General features: G+C 44.9%; 1 protein-coding gene across 14 annotated transcripts in view; it reads right to left on the bottom strand.

Moving 5' to 3' along the window:
- The window catches only part of LOC143144991 (disks large 1 tumor suppressor protein-like), a 796,996-nt gene that overhangs the window by 332,338 nt on the left and 436,802 nt on the right, over positions 1-27,856 (bottom strand). For 12 of the 14 annotated variants that reach the window (XM_076307933.1, XM_076307928.1, XM_076307927.1 and 9 more), the window contains 2 exons: positions 13,041-13,136; positions 2,422-2,595 (listed from right to left, as the gene is read on the bottom strand). In XM_076307933.1, the coding sequence (XP_076164048.1) occupies positions 2,422-2,595; positions 13,041-13,136 (270 nt within the window). Of the gene's footprint in view, positions 1-2,421; positions 2,596-5,508; positions 5,710-13,040; positions 13,137-27,856 lie in introns of those variants that run through there. The other 2 variants (XM_076307935.1, XM_076307929.1) reach the window with 2 other exon arrangements.

Consider the following 27,856-nt stretch of genomic DNA (forward strand, 5'->3'; position numbering starts at 1 on the left):
ACCGTTCGATTAGACAGGTTGTTCTCATCCGCGTGGAAAAGGCGATTAAGTCGAACATCGACCGATAAAAATTAATACGAGATACCTTTCAGTGTCGCCTCGGGTTTCCTCGTAAATCGGGGATTGTCGATTGGGCGATGCGCCTTGCGTTGCGAATCAAACTCGACGAGTGACAACTCGGTTTTAAATGTATAGTACCTTGGAAAATAACTGACGGTATGTGTCTTTCGATTGTCAACGACGGTGTACGAAGAAATTCACAATCCGTGAATACTGTCCGATAAAAATACTCGTAAGATATCGTACCTTACATCGGCCGAGTAAAATGGAAACACAACGGTACCGTACCCTCGATGTAATTTCGCGATATTGCGTATCGGTTGAAACACACGCGACGTGAGTCGCGAGCCGGTCGAAAACAGTCGTGAACGTAAACTCTCGAGCTATCTTACTCCGCATAGTGCGGGGTCGATCGATTATACCCCCTCCGCGGGATAAACCGCGCGAAATCTCAATTGCTCGCGTTAGCTGCAGCTTACGAAGATACCCATTCATGATTCACTCGAGCGATTCCCAGCGATCCTCGCGGTATTTATCGCGATGGAAACTCTCGACCCCGATGAGAGTATCCGCGTAACTACCGCCCAAATTTATCGTTCGAATAGCGTCAAAAAAAAAAAAAAAAGAAAACGAAATGGAAAAAAAAAATGAAAAACCCTGGCGAAACGGTCTCGTTGAAACTCGAGCTTGACTTTTATCCGCGGCGACGATAAATCAAAAGTATCTGTTCGCGCGCATAGGTTCCCAACGCGTCGTTGATCACACGCGGAGAAAAATGATTGCGTTTGCATGTTTCGAGCCAAGTTGGCCGTCTCCGAGAGAAGATCAATAATGTGTTTCAATTTGTCACGTGCGACTCAAGGCTGTCTCCGGTGTCTCGTTAACGGGGTACGGTGGTCCCCTCCCCCCTCGATTTTCCCCGGACATTTTCCACGAATCACCGCACAGAACCGTGCACACACTTGGCGAACCAACTTCCGGAGAACCGATCGCATCCGGCCCGGTGCTTACGAGTTGCAAAGTCGCGGCTGCACTGCATCGTCCACGTGCTCCGCGGGACATCCACGCGATAACGCAGCACGCTCTCTTATCAGTGACGCGAGTGCAGTGCCATCTGGTAGTCGTCGCGGGAAACGGGACGCTACGTGGTCCCTCCATCTGTCGCTGAATGCTCGAAGTTGCGATCTAAGCGTCGACATCGACGGGGATGTTCTGAATTTGGGTTTTAAGAATTTCTTGCGAGAAAAAATGAATTTCTTCTTTCTACGGGATACCCAAAAACCGGATAAAAAAGTATACACGTTCTTCGAAGCGAACCACCACTGTTCATCTCAAAATGTCGATTGAAAGAAAGTGGTGATTAACCGAAGTAAGCGGGAGTTTTCGTGTTAAAGCTTGGAGTATTTCTTACCAAGTCTTTCTATAGCTTTGAATCAACCCTCTGTGCACGAATGAAACATTTCTTCGCTTCGGGTTGGCTGTGGAAAACTCGATTCAAAGATTTTAACGACGTTGCGAATATTTTTATTCATCCGTTACTTTCGACAAGTGGGACGCGAAATTGAATCTCTAGGAAACGAAAGAATACGGACGTACGACCATGATGAAAGTAAATTCTGTGAATTTACAGAGTCTGTGAAATCCGCGCGGAGAAGGGTCAACAACACGGTCGATGTCTGAGCAGGCTTCATTTGGTACACTGAAGTGTGTCAATGAAGTTCTTTGTCCGCGAGGCACGTAATCGAGGGGGCCGAGTGTTTCTTTGATTTCGATGGCGGTCGGTAAGAACATCGCGGAAGAGAACCTCCGTGACGTTGGTTATCGATTATTTCGCAGTGTTTGCAGGGGAACGGAACAGATGGCGAACTCTCGGATGCTTACCGAGCATGCGTCAACGTGCACGCGGTTGGACGTGCGCGTGTCAACAAATGCCATGCGGGAAAATTCAACTCGGGAAATTCGTTCGCGCGTAATTTTCGTACCGAGTCGCTCTTCACGGTAGAGATCATCGATATCAAAATGACGAGACTTTCTAACTACAATGGGTGATCGAATTACCGTACACTTGGAATAGTGACGTGCGTCGAACCGTCGAAGAAAAACGAAATATCGATATTCGTACTTGCATCTTTTTACATCGTAAAAGCTTCAAAATACCGGTAAGACGTTGCTATGAATGTAACAATAAGTTAAATAAGAATCGTACGATTTTAAGCGCCCTTTCAATTCCACTCTTGAGCAAACTTGAAATTAAGTTTCCAAGTGTTCGCGATAATTTCATCGCCCACTGTATTTTCCACCGTAACGTCTGCATTCGAAATTCTTGGAAAAATTCGTCAAAACGGTCCCGCGGAATCTTACCTTAGCGAGCGTCTCGTGACTGGTCAGAATGTGCTGGCTACCATCGGGATGAAGGATACGATCGACCGAATTCGGTCTAGGAACTCCGTCCAACTGTCCGGCTTCTTTGAGCTGGGGTGGCGACGGCGGTGGTGGCAACTGTTCCTCCACACCTCTGGCGGCGTAACGCGTTTTCTGCAATTCGAATCGAATTCTCAGTACCGGGTAAATACACGCGTAACGATATTCGCGTGTACCGGATTCATCGCGAGTCTGTCACCGACACCACCGACGTATCTACGAATCGACGTAACACTCGGGTACGCGTTACGTTCAACCGGAATTAACATCAATTGGTCGTATGTACCCTCGTCGATTTGGTTTTACGTCTAACGCAACATCGAGCGCGATTCTCGTCCCCGTCGGTGTGCACCTTTACGATGCAGACTTCTCTGGGCGCTACTTTTGGCACGTTTAGAAAGATCATTACTGCTTCGTGGTCGTCGGTGAACCAGAAGTAATCGATGAAAGGGGATGGAAGTGTACCGGTGTTCGGCGCGGTTTCGACTGACTGGCCTCGGCTACGACTGACGCGCCAGTTTCAGGTTTCGATATCGGCAACGTTCCGACTTTCATCGGCTAATCTTTCGAAATCCCGGATTTCGTTTCATTATCGCGACCGTGAGGGGCTTCCGGGTGCGACGGGTACCGTCGGCGAACCCTACCGCATCGATGATCGCGACGAACGTTTATTGAAACCTTCCCGTTTCAAACGGACACTCGCATTTCTGCGAAGCAACTCGCAACGCGAATTTCCTTTCAACGAACGGAGCTTAAGTACTCTTCGCCGCGAATTCATTTTTCCGAAAATTATTCACCGATCTTGCGCTACCGATATCACGAACCTACTCTCTCTCTCTCTCTCTCTTCTTTAACCGAGAATTACAAGGGTCGTTATTTCGCATCTTTGTTTCACGAGATCGTTGCCAGTTGACCAGGAATTGTGTACCGATTTCGCGCAACCGATATTACCGATTCTACCCTCCTCTTTAACCGAGAATTACACGGGTCGTTCTTTTACGTTTCTTTTCGATGAAATTATTTTCGGTTAACCAGAAATCCTACAACGAATTCACGCCGCCGGTATTACCGATTTTAGTATCCCCTTTAATCGAGAATTACCGGGGTTGCTTTCTCTCGTGTCTTTTCTCTATGGAATTACTTCCAGTTAACTAGGAACTCCGTAACGATTTTACGCTCCCGATATTATCGATCTACTCTCCTTTCTAATCGAGAATCACAGGGTTTGCTCTATCGTTTCCTTTTCCCGTGGAATATTTTTCATTTAGCTAGGAATTGTGTATCGATTTTATGCCCCCGGTATTGCTAATTCTATTCTCCTTTTTAATCGAGAATTATAGGGGCTGTTTGTTTTCGCGATCGTTCTCCGTGGAATTATTTTCAGTTAACCTGGAATTCTCTAACCATTTTACGCGGTCGACGTTATCGATCCACTCTTTCTTTCAATCGAAAATTATAGGGGTCGTTTTTTTTTTTTCCACCGCGTGCCTTTTCCATCGAATTATTTCCAATTAACTGGGAATTCTCCATCGATTTTACGTTGCCGATATTACCGATTCCATTTCCCCCTTTCGAACGAGAATTATACGGGCACTCTCGTACTTTGGTTCGCAGATGGATCAGCGAGCGAAAACGTCGAGAACGTTTCGAGAACCCTCGTGTTTCTTTCAATACGGACAAGTTGAACGTAACGAGGTCTTCCTCGAAAAATTTGCCACACCTCGACTACCGTTTTAAACGTGTGTCGGGAATTGAAAATGTTTACACGTTTCCAAGAACATTCTCGGATTCTACATCACTTTGTATCGCAGTGTTCATAACGGATATCTAATTTTAGATTTTTGTATTACGTCGTTGGATCGAACGTAGCGGAGTGGCCCACAATTCCAGATTCAACATGGCTATATACATCTACGTATATTTCTTCTCGCGTGGCCACGTAAAAGAACAAAAGCCTCGCCGACCGATGAAAGCAAAAATTACGAATATTCCAGATAGCGAGTTTAGAAATTCAAGGCACTGTGACAAAGCGGTATTACATTGAAACGTATTGTGGCCCACAATTCCAGATTCAACTTTGCTTTACATATATATATATATACATCTTCTCGCGTGGCTACGTAAAAGAACAAAAGCCTCGCCGACCGATGAAAGCACAAATTACGAATATTCCGGAAAGCGAGCTCGAAAATTCGAGGTACCGTGATCGAGCGATACGTTTGAACGTAACCAGCTCCTCGGATCGACTAAAAAAAACCCCAACTTTCATCGATAAAAAAAGAAAGAAGAAAAGAGAAACTGTACAATTTCGAAATATCCCTCCCATCGATTAACTTTCGTTTTTAAAATTCCAACAGTCACGTTCGAATCTTCGCCATTTTCGAAGATACGTCCGCGACGAACATCGTACGAAACTCCCCATCGTTCCGTTCGATAGTTACGTTTTCGATGGTTGCAGAGATATCGCTACTCGCGTAGATACGAACGACGAAATGCATCGCGAAATGCAATTCTGTCACCTCGAATAAAACACGGGGTTCTTTAAATCCGGCGTAACGCAACGACAGATTCCCCGTATTTTTCCGCCGGTTAAACGACGCGATCGAACGAACGAAATAAATCGATGGTACTTCGAACTCAATTTTCCAACCGGTCAATTTTCCAACGCTTTAACGCAATCGTGGCGGTAAATGAACTACACGCTGATCTACGTTCGGCCGTCGGTTCGTATAAATAAACATCGGCTTCCTGCTTTTCAAACGAATTTAGCTAAAAGCTCCGCGCTCGAATTTCGGCCCGTTTTAAACGTATAAACATCGCAACACGGATGACTCGATCCCGTTTAAAAATACAGGGGGAGGGGGAGGGAGGTGAGAACCGTATCAGAGAGTCGCGACTCGAATCTCCGCGTTTCTGTAAATTATACGGTTCACGGTGAGGGAACGTTCCGCGAAACGAGTTTCGTTATTCGAACGTTTCGCGCGTCGGGTACGCAAGGGGGTTTCGCAAGAGGAGCAAGGAACTCACGCGATTCCAGCAGCATCCGCAAACATCGTTCCAACGTTTCGTGTCGTGAACAACGTTACGATTACCGTGTTGCACGAATTGACAGGGCCTCTTTGTTCTTCGTCGGCGCACTTTAATGGGCACACCGTACATATAGTCGCTGAACCGACGTCGCGAATGACGCACGATAGACACCCAGTCGATCATCGTTTCGTCGCGTATGGACCGCGTTTCGTTCGCTTCGATCCGTTGCGCGCGAGTGCTCTCAACGAGGTTTGACGCGAAACTTTTTGCACTTTAACATCGCGTCAACCGTGAACGACCACCTCGTCGGAACACGGTGGTCAACCGTGGACACAAAGTTCGTTACTTTCGTCGAAATACGAATTTAATCGAAAATTTCGATTCGTATCTCGACGAAGTAATTTTAATTTTTTTTACTTCGACGAAGTAACTTTAATTTCGATCGCTTTGCTCCTTCCGTTTTTTTTTGTTTCACGTCACCGAAGATTATGTTTCTCGATTCGACCGATACTCGAATACACTTCGATCGGTGTCACGATACTCGAACGAATCGTTTTCCTCTCCACGAATATCCTCCGGATTCGAATCGAATCCAATTTTTCAGATTCCCTTCGACGGAAACACTCGGCGTTGATTCCCCGCCTCCAGCGCGTTTAAATCGCCCGATTTTTAGACAGTTCGTTTACACACTCCACGGTGGTAGATTGCTTTCTTTGTTTCGGTCGGAATTGAAAATCCAGTGATCGAACCGTTCGGATCTTTTCGCGCAGCGCCACCAAATGCGTTTCTTCTTCCAGGACGAAGGCGCATCAATTTCCGGTTTCCCACTTTTTGCCTGGATGTTTGCACGCCCCGAGGTACCGTGCCGAATATACGTACGTGTGTGCTCGGCGGTGATTTTCGAAGTTCGTGGAATCGTTTCTCCGATACAAAATAAATCATCGGGGTCTCGCAGCTGTCGTGCAATTTTCTTCCATTCGTCGTCGTTCCGCGAGCTGAAGCATTCGGATCGCGCGGCACCACGGAGCGGATCGTTTCGCGAAAATCTGGCAACACTCTTTCCAAACTGTCGATTCTTCGTTCGTGTTTCCCGTTTTCTTCGAATACCTTTATCGAGGAAGTCGCAGAACCCGAGGAATTCAAACTCCTCGCGTCCCTCGTTTCTTTCCCTTTCCTTTCTTTCTTTTTCCTCTTGGTCGTTTCCCCTTATTCGACGGATTTCTGGAATAAATTTTAACGTTCGATCGTTAACTTCGCAGCACCGTCTCGTACGACGGTCGCGAGAACTCGCGACGGAACGAACAGGGACACCGAGCCGATCGAAGTGAATCCCGATCGACGTCGGGAAACTGGAGTAGCGACCCTCCGTGTCGTCGGGGTGCATAATAAAAAAGAAACAAGGGACCGTAAGAAGCTTGCCCAACGAAGAGTGAACAGCGATAGCGATCCCTAGAACGAATCGCTGGAATTTTCCTCGCGCGATAGAGAAATCGTCCAGCGAAAATCTTACTCGTTCGCGTACGATCGAGCGATTTCGATGAAACCTGGTCGCGGAATTTTCTTTACCCGAGTCGCGAACGATCGAACACGAACGAACGGTTTAGCGTGCATCGAACTCGGATTCCGTTGCACCAAATTTGCTCAGATTTGCGAATTACCAGAAACCTTAAATAACTATAATTCACGGTGATCTTCTTCCTCGGTCGAGGCGCCCCGAAAATTCCTACCTCGTTTCTTCGCGAACCTTCGAATCGAATCAACGGAGTTTTCAATCGCATCGATCACGATACTTTGAAATTACAAAATTTAACCGCGCAAGAACCAAGGAACGTCTCTTAGGAATATAAACAACGAACGAAACCAACCGATACATTCCACAACGCGTACTCGACGGGACGATTAAACCGTATACACCCGTGAATTATTTCATTCCACGATTTTCAATTACCATTCGGAGTATCGTTCGAGATCTATTCGCGAGAACGTTTCTGCAGACGCGAATTCTCCCCGTTTAGGATCGCGTGTACTCTAAACGATCGAAATCGCTTCGTATTCGTTACAACGTCCCGGACGAATCTCACCGACGTTCGATAGTCCGTTTGGAAGTTTCGCCACCGGTTTGAAATCGCGGGAACGAACGATGCACAACGCGCGAAGGCTGCGGCGATCGATCGGAATCTCGATCGACGACGAGGGAAGAAACACGCGGTGAAAACCCGTATCGTTCGAGTGGATAATGAAAGAGTAACCGTAAGAAGGAAGCTACCTCGAAAGGGCGAACAATGAGCGAGAGAAGGGGGCCAGATATGGGGCAATTCCTTTAACGATTCCACGGAATGTTGCACGGCCGATAAAGAAACGAGGAAATGAAATTCGACGACAGGAGGCGGAAGCGAGAAATGAAATTCGAAGACGGTGGTACAGGGTCAGGCGGAAGACGTCGACGGCTCGACGCTAATGGAAGAAAAATGTTTCCCATTCGCGGCCCGTTTCCAACGCCTTTCCCCATCGCGAGAAATTTTCCCCCTCGTCTGCCCGATTCCCGCGAAAATTGGTCCATTCGCGTGTTTCGCGCGATAGGTATTTTTACCATCCAACGAGGAGAAGACAATGTTTGGCCGCGGCGTTCCGCGTTTAATGGGGTTTCGCACGTGCCAATGGCTCGGAAGATGGCGAACTTCAAAGCGGCTCGAAACGTTTACGCATTTCCAAGAATACGAAACAACGTCGTGAAATTGTTTACCGGCCTGGCCACGAACGCGAGGGCAAAATAGGTACGACCACGAACATTGTTACAATGTTGTGTCGCGTCGCGTCACGTCGCGTCGGGTACACTATTATCGTATTCATTTTGTTCCCATTTTTAAGAGACCTTTCGCGCGTTTCAAACGAGCGCGCCGATCGCGTCCAACCGGTCGAATGTTCCATCGAAACTCGGGGAAACAAAGAAGAATTCTCTGGAAATTGTCAACGATAATGCTTCATTTTTTGTTTTGCTTTAGGCAACGTATGGATAATATTTTTGTTACGCGATGCACGGATACTTTCACGACGAGTTAATTAAAAGTTGGTATTTTTTAAACGTTGCTCGCGATCTAGTTACCGAATTGCTTGCTTTTCGGGACTGTCGGAAGTCGGAGGTAACATTATCGAGGAAATCAAGTATCCTTCGTGAAACCTTTAAATAAAAGAAAAATCTAAGTCGTCGAGGGAGTATCGATGTATTTTTAAAATGGAAATACGAGGGACGAGTTTATAAATTTGAACCGGTCGTACGCTGCACAAACGCTTGTTTCATTATTTGTTTCCCGAGACTGTACGCTACGGTAGGAAATCAAAGGTGATACTATCGAGAAAGTTGAGCAACTCCGCGAGGACGCGTCTTAAAGACAAAAAAAAAAAAAAAATTAGAAAGTTCCAACGTAGGTCGTTTAAAAAGATATCGATGTATTTTTAACACGAGTACGAGAGGGATGTGTCTATAAATAGTACGAGATTTCTTAATAACCAACACCCACGGAGTTCGAGAAACCTTTTTTTCACGATTTCGAGTCCTACGCGATCCTGTAAATTTTCAAGGTGAACACTTTTATTTCCATTCGATCCTCGTTCGAGTCGTTCGAATTTTTCATCGTTTAAAACTCGTATCGGAAATCTAGGTTATCTTAGCTGCTGTATCGGCCGACTGGTGCTCCAAAATGTTCTCGATCCACTCAACGTCTCGTTATCCTCGCCCGTAAGTACTTTACGACCTTTAAAAATTCAAACTCTCACGAAAGAGACGTTCAACCGCTACCTTAGCAGCTCTTTCGTGCATCAACATCGCGTTCCGTGACTGTACCTCGCGCATTGCGAAGCAAACTACGTTTTCTTAATATCACAACTTTCGTGGAACGTTCGTTCGTCACGCCTACATTGTTCTAAATTTCGCGCGAATTCTCGAAACGAAAACATCCCGCTATAATTCCCCCCTCGTCCGTACACTATCACCCTCGTTTCTGGTTCAAAAACTCCCGTGACTCGACGCAACGTCTCGATTCGAGTCCAATCCGAGTCCGATTCCAACCTATCGAAGATCGTGTTCGAAAGTTTGATTTCGGCCGGTCTCGTAACATCGTACTCGTGCGATATTCCTATTACGCGCGAAATAAACGAGAGTTAACGAACCGATAAGTAGGTCTCGCACGTCAGTCGCGCGCTGGGAAATAAACACGCGCTACGCTTTTTCGGATTGTTGAAAATTTTTTTTCACTCGGATGTTCCAGTCGTCCCGAGACGAGGTAATCGATAAGGCAATTACACGACGGAGAAACCGCATCTTATAAAAGGGGCGTTGACGCGCAAAATTTCACTCGTTGCATTATTTTCACCGTCCACGGTTTTCGAGAACAGTTGCACACGCGTTCGTTTTATCCGGAGCGTCTCGAACACCCGATTCGTCGACACTCTTCCGAGAACAACAGAAGGGTTTGGCAAGGTCGACTATTCGTGTCAACTAACGGATCCCCTTTTTCATCCCTTGCACTACGATCCACGTGCTCTCGTTTCATCGATCTTTCTCGACCCTCGAAAAAAAAAAAAAAAAAAAAAAGAAAAAAAGAAAAACGAGTCCGTCGAATAGAAACTTGCTGCTCTTTGCTCGACGAAATCTTCTCGCTCCAGAAACACAAATTCGTTACTCGAACTTCAATATCGCGCGTCACTGTACCGTTGAACGTTCATTGTCGCCGATTGACATTTTTATCTCTCTCTCGCTCTCTTTCTCTCTGTTTTTTATTCTTTATTTCTTCAATTATTCGTTACATTCGCCGACCGGTCCCGAGGAACACGTTTCGCGCTCTCACCGATTCTTCGAAGACTACTCTCGGAACGTTTCGGGATAGAAAAGGCGCAGCCACGTAGAAAGCACTCGCGACAGATTGCTTAACAGGGACACGCGCGCGGGAGGAACTCTCGGAGCCACGAGAAACAATCGACGAGAGGTCGAGTTTCTACCTCGAAGGGATGGACGTCGGCGTCGGTACTGTCGTAAGAACGTCTCGACGTTGGTGGTCGCCACGTTCCGACGCTCCTACCAAGGCGTCGTGGTCTAATTCCGACACGCTTCTTCTCGTCGTACACCGTGACGGTGTTTGGCCAATGCGCGCCGTTCGAACGATCGCCTCCCAAACTCGTAAACAAGCATATTTTCGCACGTGTTTCCACGCCGTGCTCGACACTGTGCAGCGGGAACAATGTTGATCGCGCTCACGATCGGAATAATGTTGTCCGAAGAAACTTTTCCAAACTCGATTATTTTTCGATCGATCGTCAATTTTTCGAGCATCGGAGAACACCGGACGATCACTTTTCGAAGTAACGCGAAACATTTATCGGAAGAATCGTCCGGATTTCTTTTCTAATCGATAGCAATTTTCGGTGCAACGGAAAGTATCGACGAGTACATTCACAGCTGGTTGACATAACAAATTTAACGAACGAAACACGCCTTGAGAGTGACATTCTTTTCAGTCGAGGAATAGTCAATCTTTGGAGCATTAAAAAACATCGGACGAGTGTTTTCTGTGTCGGTCAATGCGACAAATTCGTCAGAAGGAACGCCCTGAGAATGTAGTATCTTTTTTTTTTCAATAGTTAATTTTTATACCATTGAAAAATATCGAACGAAAATCAACGAATGCTCAAAGTGGACGAGTTTTGAAGTCAACCATCGAATCGAGAAATATTGTAATCTAAAATTACTCCTGACACGCCAACTGTCTAATACACTTCAATGGTCTAAAAGTGTACGCCGCTTTGATCGGGAAGAAAAATTTCCACTCTCGGGATTTACCCTTGGGAACTGGACTGTTCGAGACACCGAGAGTTAAATGAAACGTGGTCGTCACGCTGACTCCTCTGCGGTTCCACTTAGGGAAATAAAAACACCGTGTTTCTTCTGTGATTTCCACGGATGTTTTATGTCACGATACAGTGAATTTTATCCACTTACCCTATATAGAATATAATCATACCAGAACCGAAATCCAATAAGATAAAAATCATTCAAAGCCTTCGAAACTTGCCGATATTCGGGCGAGTGCTATTCAACTCGAGAAACGTAAACAATTCCGTACGTTACAAATGTTCCCAGACAGTAGAGACGTCGCTGAAATCGATGCTCGGCTGTCTTCGCGGGGAAATATATCCGAAAATTTACCAACCGGTCTGATTAAGCGACCGTTTAATTAAACTTGGCACTGCGAGTACACCAGCCGCTGGTTTCAATGGTGCACAATCGCAGACCGTTGTATCGGAAGTTGTTTACAATCTATGCGACCCGAAACGTTGGTATTATTTCGTTGAAACGATTTTCGTTGAACGTGGTTTCTACTCGCGCGAAAGTGTGTCGTTGCATCGCGGTTAAAACGATTTGGAGACCTAAGGATAAAAACCTCGCAACGATCGGGAACTTTTCGTTGGTTTGTAAACACTCCGGTCAATTTCTCGTATAATTTACAAAACCGATACGCGTACAAGATCGCGACAAATACGCGAAATAAAACGTTTCGTACGAGTTTCCATCGGTTCGATCGTCCCTTTTGGTCCGCGATAAGTCGACGCGTTTCATCGCGTTCGAAGGACTGTTATCCGCGAAGAAAAATTCCACTCGGAGGGAGTATCGATTCGTCGAAACGAGTCCCGGTCGCGATCCTCGCACAATGGATCCCATTCCGCGCGTTTCCAAGACACTGCAGAATTCCGAGCGAAGAAAGAAGCAGCAAGATAACAACAGCCAACGACGGAGTTGTATCGCGAGCCGGGATAAAGCACCTCTTCTTTTTTCCGCTCCGCTCGCCACGGAAATGAGAAAACGAAACGAGATGTTCGCGTGGGGTGGGAAAGACCAGACCCCCGGAAAATTATAGTTTACCCTTCGTGCAAAACAGATTAATTTCTGTTTTCGTCGTCCCGAGGAAGGTTTCTCTTCTTTGTGCCCGTCGTTAACAGGGAAATTTTTAATAACGTCGACCCACCCGAGATCCCGTTGAACGCACCGCGGATAGTTTCTATTAGCGATCTTTGTTAATGTCGTTGGGTTTCGGTCGAGACGGAAAGAAACTGTCGAAGCGTTCGCGAATACAGTGTCACCGATGGTTGCTAAATTACCGACAGCGCGCGAGGCTCGCGTCACCATGGAGATTACAAGGGATAAACTCGTCGGTAAGGTAGAGATCGTTCGCGGGAACGAGGCAGAGTTACAGGAATCTGACAGATCCCTTCCTTGCCAATCGAGGATCGTGGTCGATCGATCGAATCCAAACCGATGTTTCGCGTTACGCGTCGAGGAAATATTTAACTCGTCCGTTGGACGTATCGCGAGACAAAAAATTAATCGCGCGTGGATCACAACGAAGCTCGAGGTTCTCGGAACCTAAATCGAGCATATTCTTGTTATTTCGGTTTCATTTGGAGAACGATTCGAAGCGGTTACGGACAAGACGAACGAGTATTAATTCACACACACATTTTTTTGTTTTGCTACGAACCTGAGCATCGTCTACGTGGTCCGGAACATCGGGACTGGCCGACCTGCGGCCATAAATGTTCGACAGAGTCTGGTTCACCGGGAAGGCTGGACCACCCTGCAATAATCATACGATCTGAAAACGTTCTTGTTCCGTTGGCGACGAAACGATACCCCCGATTAATTCTCCGATTCTCGTCGAAACGTTGCCGTAACATTGTTAAATATCGTGTACAATTAACTCGTAAATATAGTATTCTCGTAATTCCGTATTTAAAAATCACCGTTGTCGTCGTCGTCGTCGTCACGATGACATCGTAAACGTATTATTGTTCTCGACAACAGAGTCGACGACTGGGTCGTAGTTGTCTGACTGGTAACTGCAACGCACTCGAGGTGTCGGTAGTATAAACGAGAGAGAAAGAGAGATAGAGAGAGAGAGAGAGAGAGAGAGAGAGAGAGAAAGATTTAATTTTTGAACCAATTAGCCATTAAGCCTCGACTCGATCCCTGGTCGCAATTTAAACTTCGCCTCGACTGGTTGTTTTCTCTGTCTTTGCCGGGGTTAGAGCTCGTTTAGCGCGCGCTGTTCGATCCTTTCTATACCGTTCGTCCCTCCCGCGTCACCAGTGTCCCTCTCCACGCGGAACAGTGAAACCAGGGTGAGGCTACGAAGGTGGGCAAATAAATAGAGCCGGCGAGACGCAAAGTCAATTATCGTTGAGCGTGAGCCGGCGGAAGTTACGCGCGAGCGCCGCGACCGCGTTAAACGAACCAAACGGAATTATTCATGACGAACTTTCGATGCGCAGGTGTGTTTAACATCCCGCGCCACTTTTCCTCCAGCCGGCCTACGGCTGCACCCTTTATTAAATATGCAGTATCGCCGCTGTCGTCGTCGGTCGTCGCGTTTGTTTCCCTTCCCCCTCGCCCTGCCTATCCGTCCAACCCGAACAATGACGCCACGGCGCTCACCACTCCATTGCACTCGCGTTACCGTAGAACGTGCGAAGAATTTCTTCTTTCGGGCTGCACGTCGCGAGAAATACGACACCACGATTTGTTCACGTTACTTTTTTCAATGGTCATTGAACCCCACGCGGACCTCAAGGAAGGAAAGAAGCTCGGAGCTGGATCGGAGGACGCGGAGTAATCGGTGCAACACAGCTCGGTCAACACTTCGTCTATTTTCCATCGATTCAGCTTTATTTATTTTTTTTCTCGTTTGTTTATACGGCACGTACCCATCGGCGCGTATCGTGTATTTTTACAGTGTTCGTTAGTGCCGATACGCTCCAATTAATCGGGGCTCCAGACAGTCGAGATTACGTTCGGTGGATTCGATTACGGTGTGTCCGTTGCATAATACTTTTCGAGCCGTCGCTGGTGACGACAATCGATTCGAACTTTGAGCAAATGCGTACGCGAATTCCTGGCGATGTGTTTTTCGCCCGAGCTTTCGGTCGTTCGGTTAGAAATCGTTGTGTCGTCCCTTTGCCGGGATCTATCTCGTTCCGAATGTAATTCGAGCGAATAGAATTGATCCTATCTTTTATGCATTGGAATTTTTTTCATTACCGCAGAGCTCCCGTATGTAGATGCGTTACTAATGGCAAAAATGCATCACGGGTACTTATTAGTTTCGAAGCAATATTTCTCGACCGTGTCGGACTCTGTTAGATTACTTTAGGAATAGCTCGAAGCGTAAAAAAATTACACAGAATTAAAAGGTACTTCTCGTTCGTGAGAATTAAACAAGATCGACGAACATCGACGCGTACTCGGATCATCGGAGATCGAATCGAAAAAAATCGATCAAAGTTCCATCAACATTTTGCGCGCAGCTCTCGTGTTTATTTATACCCCGTGTCGAGTTCTATCTTTCAGTGTTCATCGTTAGTTAACTTCGAGTAAGTATCTCGCCGGGGCGCCTTCTTTGACGGCGACAAACATGCTCGCTATGGACGGCGATAAACTTTTTTAAAAGTAGTAAAATTTCCACTTGAACCCTTCTAGGACCGGTAGGTCCGTACAAGTAGCTGGTACGGTGTTTCGTAAAGAGTGGGACACGATCTTGAGAAAGAAAGTCAAGTAGCTGCTCCGAGAAGTAAACTTCTCTTCAAGATGTAATCCGTGAACAAGAAGCTGTTGCAAATAAGAGAAAACTCTTACTACGGTAATTCCTCGCTCAAAGATAGAATTTTAGCACGAGAAAATTACGGTGTTAAAGAAACCGAATCATCCCCGTCGCTACGTTTCTTTGGCTCGGGCGAGTTAAAAACCGGTTGAACGAACTTCAAAGCGACGCCGCGCGCTTATCAGCGCGACGGCTACCGATGCGGAAGAAAAACTTGTAATTCTCGTTGCATCGTCGTTAGAGCATTGTTAATTCGTTGGCAAGGCTCTCCCGATAAAAATAAGTCCGGACATGACTCTATTCGGACGATTTCTACGCGGTTAAACGTTTAAAGAAGAAAAACGATTCGAATTATAGCCGACTCGTTGAAGCCGATTTTCTCGGAAACAAAGCCTCGAACGAACGAATGAATTTTATTCTATAATATATTCTCGACACATTTTCCCACGTGGAATCACATTTTCGGTTTTACCGCGAATATTGAGACAATACGTACAAATTAGTGCATACAGATTAAGATTGAATCAACACCAGTCTCGACACCGTACGAACCCTCGTTTAAAGATAACTCGCGGTCCAAGATGTTCGATCTTTCCGCGAGAAATCATTGGAATCTTTCCACCGTACAAGGACCACTGCTTCCCGCGCTTCGATGGAGTCGACACTTTTCTGATATAAACGCAACAGATTCTCAAACACTCGTGTCCTCTCTCCTTCCATCGTATCTTCGTAATAGATACGTAATAGATATATCGTGGTCAACAAGGAACAGATTTCGTCTCGATCCACGGTTGAGAACGCGACGTGGATGAGCTCTTTGCTTCTGGCAGCGACCGATAAGAAGGCATTGTCGACGAAATAAAAGGTTAAGGATCGATTTATCGCGGTGCGCGGAAATGCAAACGGAAGGACCACTTTCCGATCGGCGTTCCAGGGAAACCGGTAAACGGGCTCGAGAATAACGCGGGTTACGTGTTCGACGACCAATGGACCCGGAGGTTCAGGGTGCACGGGGATCCTCTATGGGGAATCGTACCACGACACGTTTCTTCGCGGCTGACATATTTTGATTTCACGCGCGTACCCCGAGAACCAGACGTGACAGCGATATATAATATTTGAATCGCGTTTAACCGTGCGTGCAAATTGAAAGAAAATACGAGGCGACCGCGTCGCAACGACCCGTCCCGGGTATTTCTTTGCGTTTTACGAAATATTGTATCAATTTCACGACAACGTGAATTTAGAACCGAAACCGCGAGGCGGATGAAAAATTCGCGCGGTTGGTTCCTCGCGCGACGAATTGTGTTTGCGTTACCACGATTATTGAAACGTGTAACGCGAGTCGTTTTAATATCGACCGATATTTAACCGTACACTGTAATGTTGGCGAGGATTGGTCGATGTTTCACGTTAAAACAGCGTTCAAAAATGCATCACGATGAAAGAATGCACGTGCAACTTTATCTACGGATTTTCTGCTTTCGAGATCCTCGGGAAATTCAATAGAGAAAATTCAACGGTTTCTTAACCCCTCGAGTCTGGAAACGAGTCTGCTTTTTTTTTATTTATATATCGTTACTTTAGAAAATACTTTTCCAAAGTCATCGTTCAAGTTCACCTCTCGAAGGTTTCCTTCGCAACGATTTTCAGAAAAGAAGAACTTTTCCACGAAGCAAGATATTCTTAACTTCTCGATAAACTTGTATATATTGAACGAAGTGGTTGGTCGCAGCGAAAGGGTTGAAAGACACAGTGTGCTCGCAAATGATTAACGATCGTCGAGACCAAACCTCGAAAGAAATCGTTCTCTGTACGTTACCGCGGTATTATCTCATCGAAATTTCCGTGTTAAATTTCCACGTAGCGTTTCCTCTCGCGACTCGAGGAGGACATGTTCTCGATCGGTGCTCGCGTTCGTTCGTTTGATTATTTTCGGCGAGTTACGACCCAGCCGTTCTCTTCTCGTGCACTCGAGGAAGAGCACGCGTGATCTCGTATATAGAGTCGACCAAGAACAGACGGATTCGAAACCCACTTGTGCGTCGAGTTCGTTTATCCAAAGATGAGACGGTGGCTCGAGTCTTTGGTAAACGTTCCGTGCTACGTGCTCCATCCGTGTTTAAAATCTCGAGAGATAGGAGAACTCTTCGGATGCATCGGGACGAGGGCCGGGAAACTTTCACGAAGATAAATTTCGACGTGAGTTCGCGCAGAAAACAATACGACTGTTCCTACAGCCGAACTTCGATCGGAATTCAAGCTGCTACCGAACGCAAACAGTCTACCCCCGTTTCCCTTTCGTGCACGTGTGTAAATTAATCCCAGCGGTCGTAATTGCACGTGCACGTTGCAGACCAGACGTCGAATTTAATAATAACGACTCAATTACGAGATTTGTGCAGGCCGAGGTGTATATTTCAAAAGACGACAGGGCTGCGCAAAGGGAACTGTCGCGACCGTAACGCGATCGCTGAACCTTGCTCCGAAACTACGCCAAAGTATTCCGGAAATAGGTGTCCGAACTTGCGGAGACTATACTATTCGTTCAGAGGAAAGGAAACGAGTCGCGCGAACATGGGTTCAGAAACGCTCACTTTCTCGAATGATATGTTGGAAAGTGTAAACGAACGCACAGGGTAGATAACAGGTACGATAATAACACGCGTTTATTGTACAGAGATCGTACACGTCGAAAAGAGAAAAAATAACAAGTGCCGAGCGAAGGAAAAAGGTAAAGAATGAAAGGAAAATAAAATTAAGCGTACATTCTGTACAAAGGCGAGGTACAACTATGCGCTATTATGAGTCTAACTTTTCGACGTGATATAAGAATGCGATGAAAGAACAAAGAACGGGGGACGGAGGAGAGAAGAGTACCGTGAGAATAAATATACAAGATAATTAAATCGGTGAGAAAGTAAAATAGCGCAAAGTGAATTGGAATAGAATAAGCAGCGAAGTGTAAAGTTCAGAAGGAATAACAGTAGGGGTAGTGGAAAAATGAACGAAAAACATTTTAATAGGAATAACAATTATTGTAGAAAATGTTCCACGGTGAGTGCGATAACTGCTTGCTCGGAGTTAAACGTTTGTAACGAGCGAATCGTCCGGGAGAACGAGTTATAGTAATACGATAATTACAGTTTGTAAGTAGGAGTTCGAGCGGATACGAAAGTGTTGCGCTGGAGGAAATTTGGAACATCGGTCAGCAAACGCAAAGTGTGTATCCTCGTTTCGTATTTAACCAACGAGATTGTTCAAATAAAAGTGTAACGTGATGGTATTTGCATGCTCCGTAAGCGAGTTTCAGGCCGGTATTTTGTACAGGTTGTACACGAGTGGATTTATTACACGAATGTGGCGCTAGGAAAATATAATGGAGATAAGTTACCGTGAAATTAAACATCGTCTTAACTTTCTGTTTACAATTTAATTGTAGCCTATACCGATATAGTATTGTTTTTCGGAGCACGACTCCGAGTAGAGTTTCGTTGAGATTTCAGGGACACGCGAGTTAGGTATTATGTTTATCGAGCATTGTAAATTCCCTGTGGAGCATCGACTCTCTTTACTTTTACAATCGAGGGAAAAGAATCGACGTCCATGGGTCCGAAACATCCCCGATGACATCGGAATGGAACGTCCGGGACGACCTGACAAGCATCGTTGAGGTATTTACTCGATCGCATTCAACGAACGGTGAGTTGTGCGTGTACTTTTTTTGTTTCTCGTGACTTAATAAATTTACTTCGACGACAGAATCTCTTGAGAATAATACAATATTTTAATCGGTAATTTCATAAATTTACTTCAATCAAATTTACTACCAAATTTTGATGAAATTCTCTTCCGTAATAATATTGTTTTCCAAATCTAATGCATACTAAATCTTTGCTCTTGATTTTCCACGAATAAAAAGGTCCAGTGGTTTTAATCGAAAATAAAATGAGAAAGAACGAACGAACGCTATCTCGTTACACGCTACATTTACATATTAACCACTCTTTCTGGTTTGCGATGTACGGAGTGATATTTCCGTGTTCATTGCCTGAACTCGTTCAAGGTGCCACTTGCACGAACGAAGGAAATGACCACGACGAGATGATCAGACCATCGTTCACCAGATTATTCGTTCACTCGTCACCATGTCTAGGTAACAATTGTTCGCGCGATTGCATTACATATTTCTTTGCATAGCAATGCAATGAAATGAAATTATATACGATAAATTTCATCAACGACTACGTTTCATCAATGCGTTGAATAATAAATATTTACGTACACGTATACGCAATGATCGCTGGCCTATTGTCAATCGATTCGAGGAAATAGGTATGTACCTTAGAGCAGGTCCAAGTTAGAAGTAAGCTCTAGTATCAGAGGCTTATCCAAACATCTCTCTAGATTAGGTTTGAGTATCCGAAGGTTATACGTGAAAACCGTGAAATGTGTTACGTTTAAGGAAATATACTTTTACCATTTTTTTTTTTCACCTAGAGTCAAGTGTAGGTAACTTATCTTCTGGCGTGTGTTGCTGGATAAAAGTAGGTAAGCGTCAGGGCAGATCAATCATAGTTGCAAATAAGAAGCCGTTAAAGGTGTTTGGACAGCTATATCAGTGCACCCGACCATATGGTGCAGTTCCAAAACCTGTTGTCTGGACAAAACGCCCCGATGGAACTGACCTAGCGTTGCAGATACCCTCAGGTACGTGCTTCGCACGAGGAACTTTGGTTAAGTTGGGATCCTGAGCCGGTCAAATCCACTCACACCACCTTTACGCGGTGTCTCTGGGGTTTCCTCACGGGGTATCCTTCGGGATAACTTGCGAGGAAACGCGAAAGGTTGAATGGTACGGGAGGTACAGGATTGAGTAGGACTTCGGTGTAGGGCTTTTAGGAGGGTCAGGGTTTCGTTCCGTGGAGGGCTTTTTGGATCGGGGTTAGGTTTCGCGTGAGACGAACGAAGATTCTCGAGAACGAAGGAATTGTAAAAATTATAGTTGCAACGAATCTTTAAAGCTGAACATTTTAAAGACAGAAAGGTCTGGAACAAAGGCGAACTTCGATACTCGGTTCGAGTCGTATTCGTGTCTGAGAATCAACGCGATGAGTGCTTTAGGTATCGATTTTTATATGTTATCGAATTTTTATCGTAATTTGTTTCTTCGTCGATTCGCGTACCTACATTTTACACGCACCGCACGTGACCTCTCACTGGGTGACGTTGGCCAATTCGCGGTTTGAATTAGTGTTGCGAACGAGTACCGAGTGTGGTTTAAATTAACGTTGCGGATGAGAACCGATCGCGGTTTAAATTGGTGTCGCGGATCAGAGTTGGTCGCGGTTGAAATTAGTCTTACGAATGAGAGCCGATTTAAATTACGCTCGAAAATTATGAAAACGGGTCGCGTTTACTTGCAGGTCAACGTTGCTCTTAATAAGCATCGGCCCCGATTGCCTTCAGTGTCGCGGATAATTAAAGTACGGATCGCGTTTGTTTCGAGAACGGAATTGCGGTTAATAAAGATTGATCGCGATTGCTTTTAGTGTTCGGATCAATGAGAATCGATCGCGTTCGATTTAACGTGGTTCTCGCGTTACGAGTCCAAGTTGTTTCGAACGGGTGCCACGACGTGAACTGTTCGTGGTTTTCTTTCAATTAGAGTCGCGACCTATGAAACGGCCACAATTTACCACTGGGGTCCCTTCCAGAATCACAAAGCAGCTGAATTAGTTGCCTAAAGTGTGATTCCGTGCAGCCCGGGATAGCTACACCGACTTGTTAAATTCAACGTTGCGAATTATTTAACACGGGTGCACGAGATTGGATAAGTATTGCGTATAACGAACCACTCTACGCGGCTGCTCTCGAAAACTTTTTCATTTTATATTCCATAAATTAATGTCGTGTATAACGAAGGGCCCTCCACGATTTTTATTGAGAATTTTTTAATTTCGTATTTAAGAAATTAATGTTGCAAATGAGGAAGCACCCGTGCGGCTGCTGCCGGGAGTATTTTTTATTCTCTATTTAATAAATTAGTGTCGCGCGAGAAAGAACGGACCACTCACGGTTGCGGATGTAATTACAAGAATTGTGCAACTGCGTGTTTTTTTGTTCGTTTGTTATCGTATCGTACATCGAGTGTCGAAAAACGATACGTTTCATTTTTCATGAAATCAAATTTGACAAAACTGCTATTTGACCGGTGATAAATTTAGCCAACTACTGCAACACTCGCGATAGTAGTTTTTCGTTATTCGAGTTGCTGCGAAATAAAGTTATTTTTTCAACGGCAATTGGTTTGCAAAAATATTTATGTAATGTAATAGTATCTATATTCATACATATTTGGAATTCTTTGCATCGATTAAAGTGTGCAAGTAACCGTACCATAATTTAAAAAAATAGTAAAAAAAAAAAAAATGAAAAAAATTGCGCTGAAAAGTATGCAAATACTGCGATTCGATATTTTATACCAATTTTTCGGCACATTTTTCAGTAGAATCGATAATACCGTGTGTTCGTTCTTGCTTTTTTCTGTCTGAAAATAATTTACATTTTAATGCGGTAAAATACGATCGCTCCAATGATATCGATAACTTGAAGAATATTTTTGTATAACTTTTCTACTACCTACTATTTTGTATGACTACCTATTATTTGTTATACGCGAGAAAATAAAATTAAATAATTGAATTAACGGGTGTAGAAGTATACAACGAACTCAATTATAAATAGTAAGCAGGTTTTATTCGTGCAATTGCATAGTTTTATCTATCTCCTGCAAAACACGATGCTCTATTTTAAATTGCCTCGTATCATAGTTAGCCTTTTCTAGACAAATTCTTGCAAAAATTATCTTCCTCGTTAGTTCTCCGAACGCTGATTGAATTGCGACATTTTTTAAATCTTATTTTGGGGAAATGTACGTAAATGAAAATTCCACGTAAAAGAAGGGTGGTTGGGATGCAGTTAGGGCGGGTCTCAATACGCAGCCAATCTCCACGTGGTGAGACCCGAGCAATCGATATTATTTAGTACGTAATTACGAATTGTATTGCCGGTAGCGACGCAATGCAATCGGTAATTACATGGCGAATAATACGAGTAAATTGGCTGCGATCTTCCTTCTGTATAGTTTATCATAATCGTAGCTTGATTGTGGAGTATGTAGGTTAGGCTATGTTTTATTCATCCTATCAGCTTTAAAAGCTATTCTATTTGACGTAACCGTCGAAGGAAACATTCCACTGTGTGCTCGGTTTCCGCGCAAAATCTAATCCAGATTCAACATGTTCGTTAAACGTCGATCTATCTGAATCGCTATCACCCGCGAACGTAATAACTGTCGACGCGTTAGTTATTATTCTTCCCGTTTATAATGTTGTAATTTTATTTCAATTTGAATCGATAACGTTGAAAAGAACCGTAACCGAGAACTTGAAGAAATCAAACCTTGGAAAAGGTAGTTAAAACCTATTTCAAATATTTTTAATTACTTGCTAGGATAATTTCTTACCCTCTTCGTGTATGTTTAAACAACAGATATAAAAATGAACAGTCTGCGACACGAAGGTTGCGTGATTAAACATTATTGCGATTCAATTTTGATAATTTCTTTCGAACGTTTAACGACACCTTTTATTTCAACTGAAAGAAATCTTGGGTCCACTTGTTGAACGGTTACCTACTCATCGATTTCGATGATTTTGAGATCTGTTATAGAAGTCGACGTATCGAATAACTTCTTCCATCGAGAAAATTGGCTTCAGTTTCGTAGATATTTTTGAAGAAACGATTCCACTGAATTGAATCCACCGCCGCTTCTAACACACATCGCGACAGCTCGAAATTCGTCGCGATTCGTCGCAGCGGTGAAGTTCGATTCCTTCGAGCAAGGATCTTACTCTACACTGGTCCAGGTAACACGTGAAAGGATTCCCTGCAACGTCTGTTGTACATCTCTGGTGCAGTTTACCGTCGAATCTCGATAATATTAACATCCGCGGAACTTTCGACCGGCGTATGGCTGTTGGCACGATATTCCTATCCGACTCCAGTTTAACCGTAACTACTGACAGCTGGCGTTCGTCTAGTCACCTCGGTTCGACCGCAAAGCGTCAGTATCCGTCGACCAGCGGTGCAGCACCATTCCTCACCATCGCGCGCACACATGGACCGAGTCGATCGTCCCGTAGAAGTTGGGCGTTTCCAATGATCCACGGTTCTTGATTTTGCGTCGGGCGCGGAGATCTCTAATCGTTCCTCCGCGCTGGGAATTTGTCGGAAACGGAGAACGGAAGCTGGAAACGGAAGTCGAGCGCGGAGACTTTACGGTGAGTAGAAAATCTCCGCACGGAGGAAGTGACGAAAACTTTGACCGGTGGGCGTAGTACAGATCGATCGGCGTTACCTTATTTTTGTACGTTTTGTACGTTTTCTCGAAACAACGGGAAGAGCGCAGATTTCCTCTTACGCTTGGAAATTACGTCGTATCCGATTTTACCGGATTCACGTTCGATTAGTAGAAAAATCGTTTTCGTAGAGAAGGCTTTCGGTAAATGAAGTTCGCGATGGTAACTCGAAGCGATTTGAATTTAATGCGCGCGATCGGGAAAAATAAGTTTGCGTGTGAAAAATATAAAGGTCGAGCAAGTGTTATCAGTATCGAAGATCTGATAATTCAGTTATCTTGCTTACGTTTCTATTTAATTCCGATAGCTCGAATCTTTACGCTCGCGTTACTTCTCATTTGTATTTTATATTCACTTTTGTACTTCTTAGTTTATACGTTATTCTTTCCTTCAGAAGAGGACCCCTCCGATCGAAACGTCAAGAGTATTTATCACTCTCGAACTCCTGTACTGATTCCTTTCACCAATTCTCGCGAAAGAATTTCAAAATTACAACGTTTCGAAAAATTAATTCCAGTTCGTCGAAGGACGAGCCCACTTCTATCTCGTTGCTATTGTTGTCAAGTCCACTGAAATCGCTTCTGTTAATTGATCACTCGATCCTGAAATTCGATAACCTCCCAAGCGAATCGTGCGACACGTCCCCGAACGGATTGCAGAGATTTACTTTCCGCTCGATCCTCTGCCATTATCGTCTTCGGTATCTCAACGAGCTCGTCGTGAATTTCTCGCGCGACTCCATATAGATTCTTTGGTACGCTACGCTCGGAGGGACCGCCACCTCGATGACAACGAACGAGAAACCCATCGTTGTCGAAACTCGCCCGGTCGATGCAACGAGGAACTGCGTAATAAAATCTCCCGATCCGTGAATCCGGCTGGCTCCTGAAAAGACGTTCCGACGATTCTGGAACGATGATCGAATAGGCGGATTCGCGGTACCGTGAAGCGATTTTGCTTTTCGATGGAAACCCATCCGTCCAACACTTCGACCCTCTCAACCCGTATCGTCGCCTTCTCGGTGATCCTCCGCGCGGTCCTGGATGCTGCGAAGCGTCGCGACGAGACATCGCGAAGGAACCGAGGCACGGATACTTCCGGGTTGTGCATCGTGGCTTCGAGGCACGTCCTTTCATCCCTTGGGGCGATGAGCACACACGAACATCCAGTTCGATAACTCGACAACTCCGGCCTTGATCGCGCGACGATTTACGCAGTCGCGTATCGAAGTTACATACAGCGTTTATTTGTTTCCCTCGTATTTACCGACATTAGTTACCGTAGCTATCACCGCAGGATCGACGTTCTAAATAATCGATCGCGTGCACGAGCTCTTTGCCGCTTCGTTCGTTCAAGGGTGAATATACCGCAACGCGATATCGAAGCATCGATACTATTTCGTACGCATTTTCGTAAAATTCAACCTACGAAGAATGTCGTTGCGGAATATTAAGACGAAATCCGAAGCATCGATAGAGATATTACGTTTCTTCGCGGAGCGTTGAACGATCGAAACGTGTTATTAAAAGTACGCAATTCCTGCGACACGTTTATTCACGATATCGTTTACCGAATAACTTTACTTTACTTCAACCAACTTGGCCGATAGTTCTCCCGGGGACGAGATTTTTAATTGGATTTCCACGTAACGTTGTTCGCACTGCGTAGTCGTACTGATAAATGCCTCGAGTTTTTCATCTTTCAACGTCACGAAGAATATAAAGTTGAACGACAAGTTGGCCAATTTGTTTCGAAAATTTCACCGAGTGCTTCCCGGCAGCAGTCGCGAGTTGATTTTATATTACAAAGGAAACGTCGACTCTTATTTGTTTCAAAAGGACGATAAAATTCCTCGCTCGACTTCATAATGGAAACGATTTTCCTAAGGGAACCCTCTCCGGAGGTTCTCGACAAACTGAACGGATATGCCTAAGTAAATACTTTTCCCTCTAATAACGTCCAATATACTTCCGGCCGGTTATTGGCTCTGTTATTTGGTTGAATAAGTTGAGAAACTCGACGGCTTTCGGGCTCTCTCCCCCGATCGTCTCGTCAGCAACATCGAAGATGTCGTTTATTGGCCCTCTTTCTTCGTTTGTACTTCATCGAGTGACGCGAGCCGACCAAATTCATTTCGTTCCTGCAGGAGCACATTTTTTTCCGCTCTACATTGTCGCTCGAGTTGAAACGGTGGATTATAAATCGAGGCGCACCGTAACGTCCGTTGAACTATTGGCAAATTGCGTTCGCTGATTCTGCGATTGCCGTTTGGCCAGGGACCAACCAATTGTACCGGATGTATCATCCCGGTGCATAATTAATGCCGCGGCGTTGTTTCTGATAAAATACGTTGATAACGCGCAGCTCCAGCAACGGGAATTACAATCTTATTGCCCAAATATTTAATACCGGAGGCAGTCGATATAAAATGAATTAAAAGCGTTCCTGACCCCTGGTGCATAAATATCAGAGGCAAAGTGCAACTTATCCTGTCCGGGAGATTCACTTTCGTGTTTCGGGACTTTTAAAAAATGAGAAATTGGGAGAAGAGAACAAACGCAGGTTAAAAATAATCCTGTTTGCGTTCTTACTTTACTTTTGTTTCTATTCTCTTGTATACTTATTTATATTTTTACTTTTCTTTCATTTTCTTCTCTCTTCTCTTAATTTTTTATTCGTTTGTTACGTTAATACCAGCATATAGATACGTTTAGTCTTTATACCGAACGTATCATTGATTTTGTTTTTCTTTCTTTAAAGTGTACAATCTTAGTACGATAACGATGCATTATTATTATTATTATTATTATTATTATTTGGTTTACTGTGACTCGTTACGATGTTCGTATTACAGGTTGATTTTTGAGCAATTCGAAACCTACATTTCGTTTCCAACTAGCGTTACTTCTACCGCGGTTTACGAAAAATTTGGATTTAGGATTCACGGACGTTCTTCGATGCAGTGCACATATGCCGCGAGGATAGTCGTTTCTTTCAAAGGTCAAGCCAACGGAAGAAGGTCGTGCCAAACATTCTAAAAGGAGCCCAGATCCATTATAGATGCGTTCCTGTACGCGTCCAGTGTTCGATGCGAAGTCACGATCAATCGCTATTGACCGGTGGAAGTCGAGCTCCGTAGAGGGAACGTTGCCGGAAGTTCAAATATTTAGCGGTTCTGTCGTGCCGTTGATATTGTAAAATGTCGCCAAGTGTAATCTCGCCGGTATAAAAAATTCATTTCGACTCGACGTTTTCGCGAAAATTGCCCGCGTTGTTGAGTAACGAGCGATTTCTCGAACGCGTGTCCCTTGACCGGATTCTCGAAAAATCCGCGCGAGAAACGTGTCTCGGAATTCATTTTCGACAAAAATTGCACGTATCCCTTCGCGGGATCCTGATCGGTCGAGAACGTATCGCTTTCAACGGAGCTTCCACCGAGATTTTCCGAGTATTTCGCTATCGAAGATTCTCCATCGTTACGGTAAGAATAAAATGAGAAGGGAGGGGGGTGGTTCGCTTCTTCTATATTCCACGATCGAAAGCGGGAGGCGAATTGGAAAGGTTTCGTCGGTGAATTCGGTTCCTTTACGAGGGGGTGTCGGGGGACAGGGTGGCCCCGTTACTTCTATGCCGCTTTATGAGTTACAAAAAGACCATACGTACGCCTCGGTACTCCTTTTTCCGAAGCGGTATTCAGTCGTCCGAAAATGAGATTCCTTTGTATTCGCTTTTCGCATCGATAATTTTCCTATTCTCGGATTGTCCGCGAAAGCGCATTGAAAGTCCGCGGGCGTGTCGTTATCGCGAAACCTGACGCTACCGTTCGCCTATTTCTCGTATCGAAGAATCTCGAGAACTTCTGAAAGCTGCAGCTTCGCAAATTCCTCTGTCGTCGACGTGCACGCCGGTCTCTGTTTAGAATTCCATTATCGAAGTCTCGCGGGAGAACTTCCGTAATTACATCGGCGTTCGTTGTCTCGTTTTCTATTTTCTTTTTTTTTTTGTTCCTTTCCGTTTCCCATTATTTGTTAATAATACGGTTGATAAGCTCGCGCGAACCGAACGCGTAGCTGAGCGTTGCTTTGGCAAACGCAGCAGGTGTCGCGAGTGACACGGGCCGGACAAGCGAAATAGGACCGTGACTGCTCGACAACGGTTCAGAGTTGTATCAGCGAATAAGTAGAATACGTCCCGTGCGGCTACATAAGTGAAATAGGAACGCGACCGGTCGGACAAATGGAAACGGGCAGTCTCTGCAAAGAGAAAACTTTCAACGTC

This window comes from Ptiloglossa arizonensis, chromosome 3 (genome assembly GCF_051014685.1).
Source record: "Ptiloglossa arizonensis isolate GNS036 chromosome 3, iyPtiAriz1_principal, whole genome shotgun sequence".
Lineage (NCBI taxonomy): Eukaryota > Metazoa > Arthropoda > Insecta > Hymenoptera > Colletidae > Ptiloglossa > Ptiloglossa arizonensis.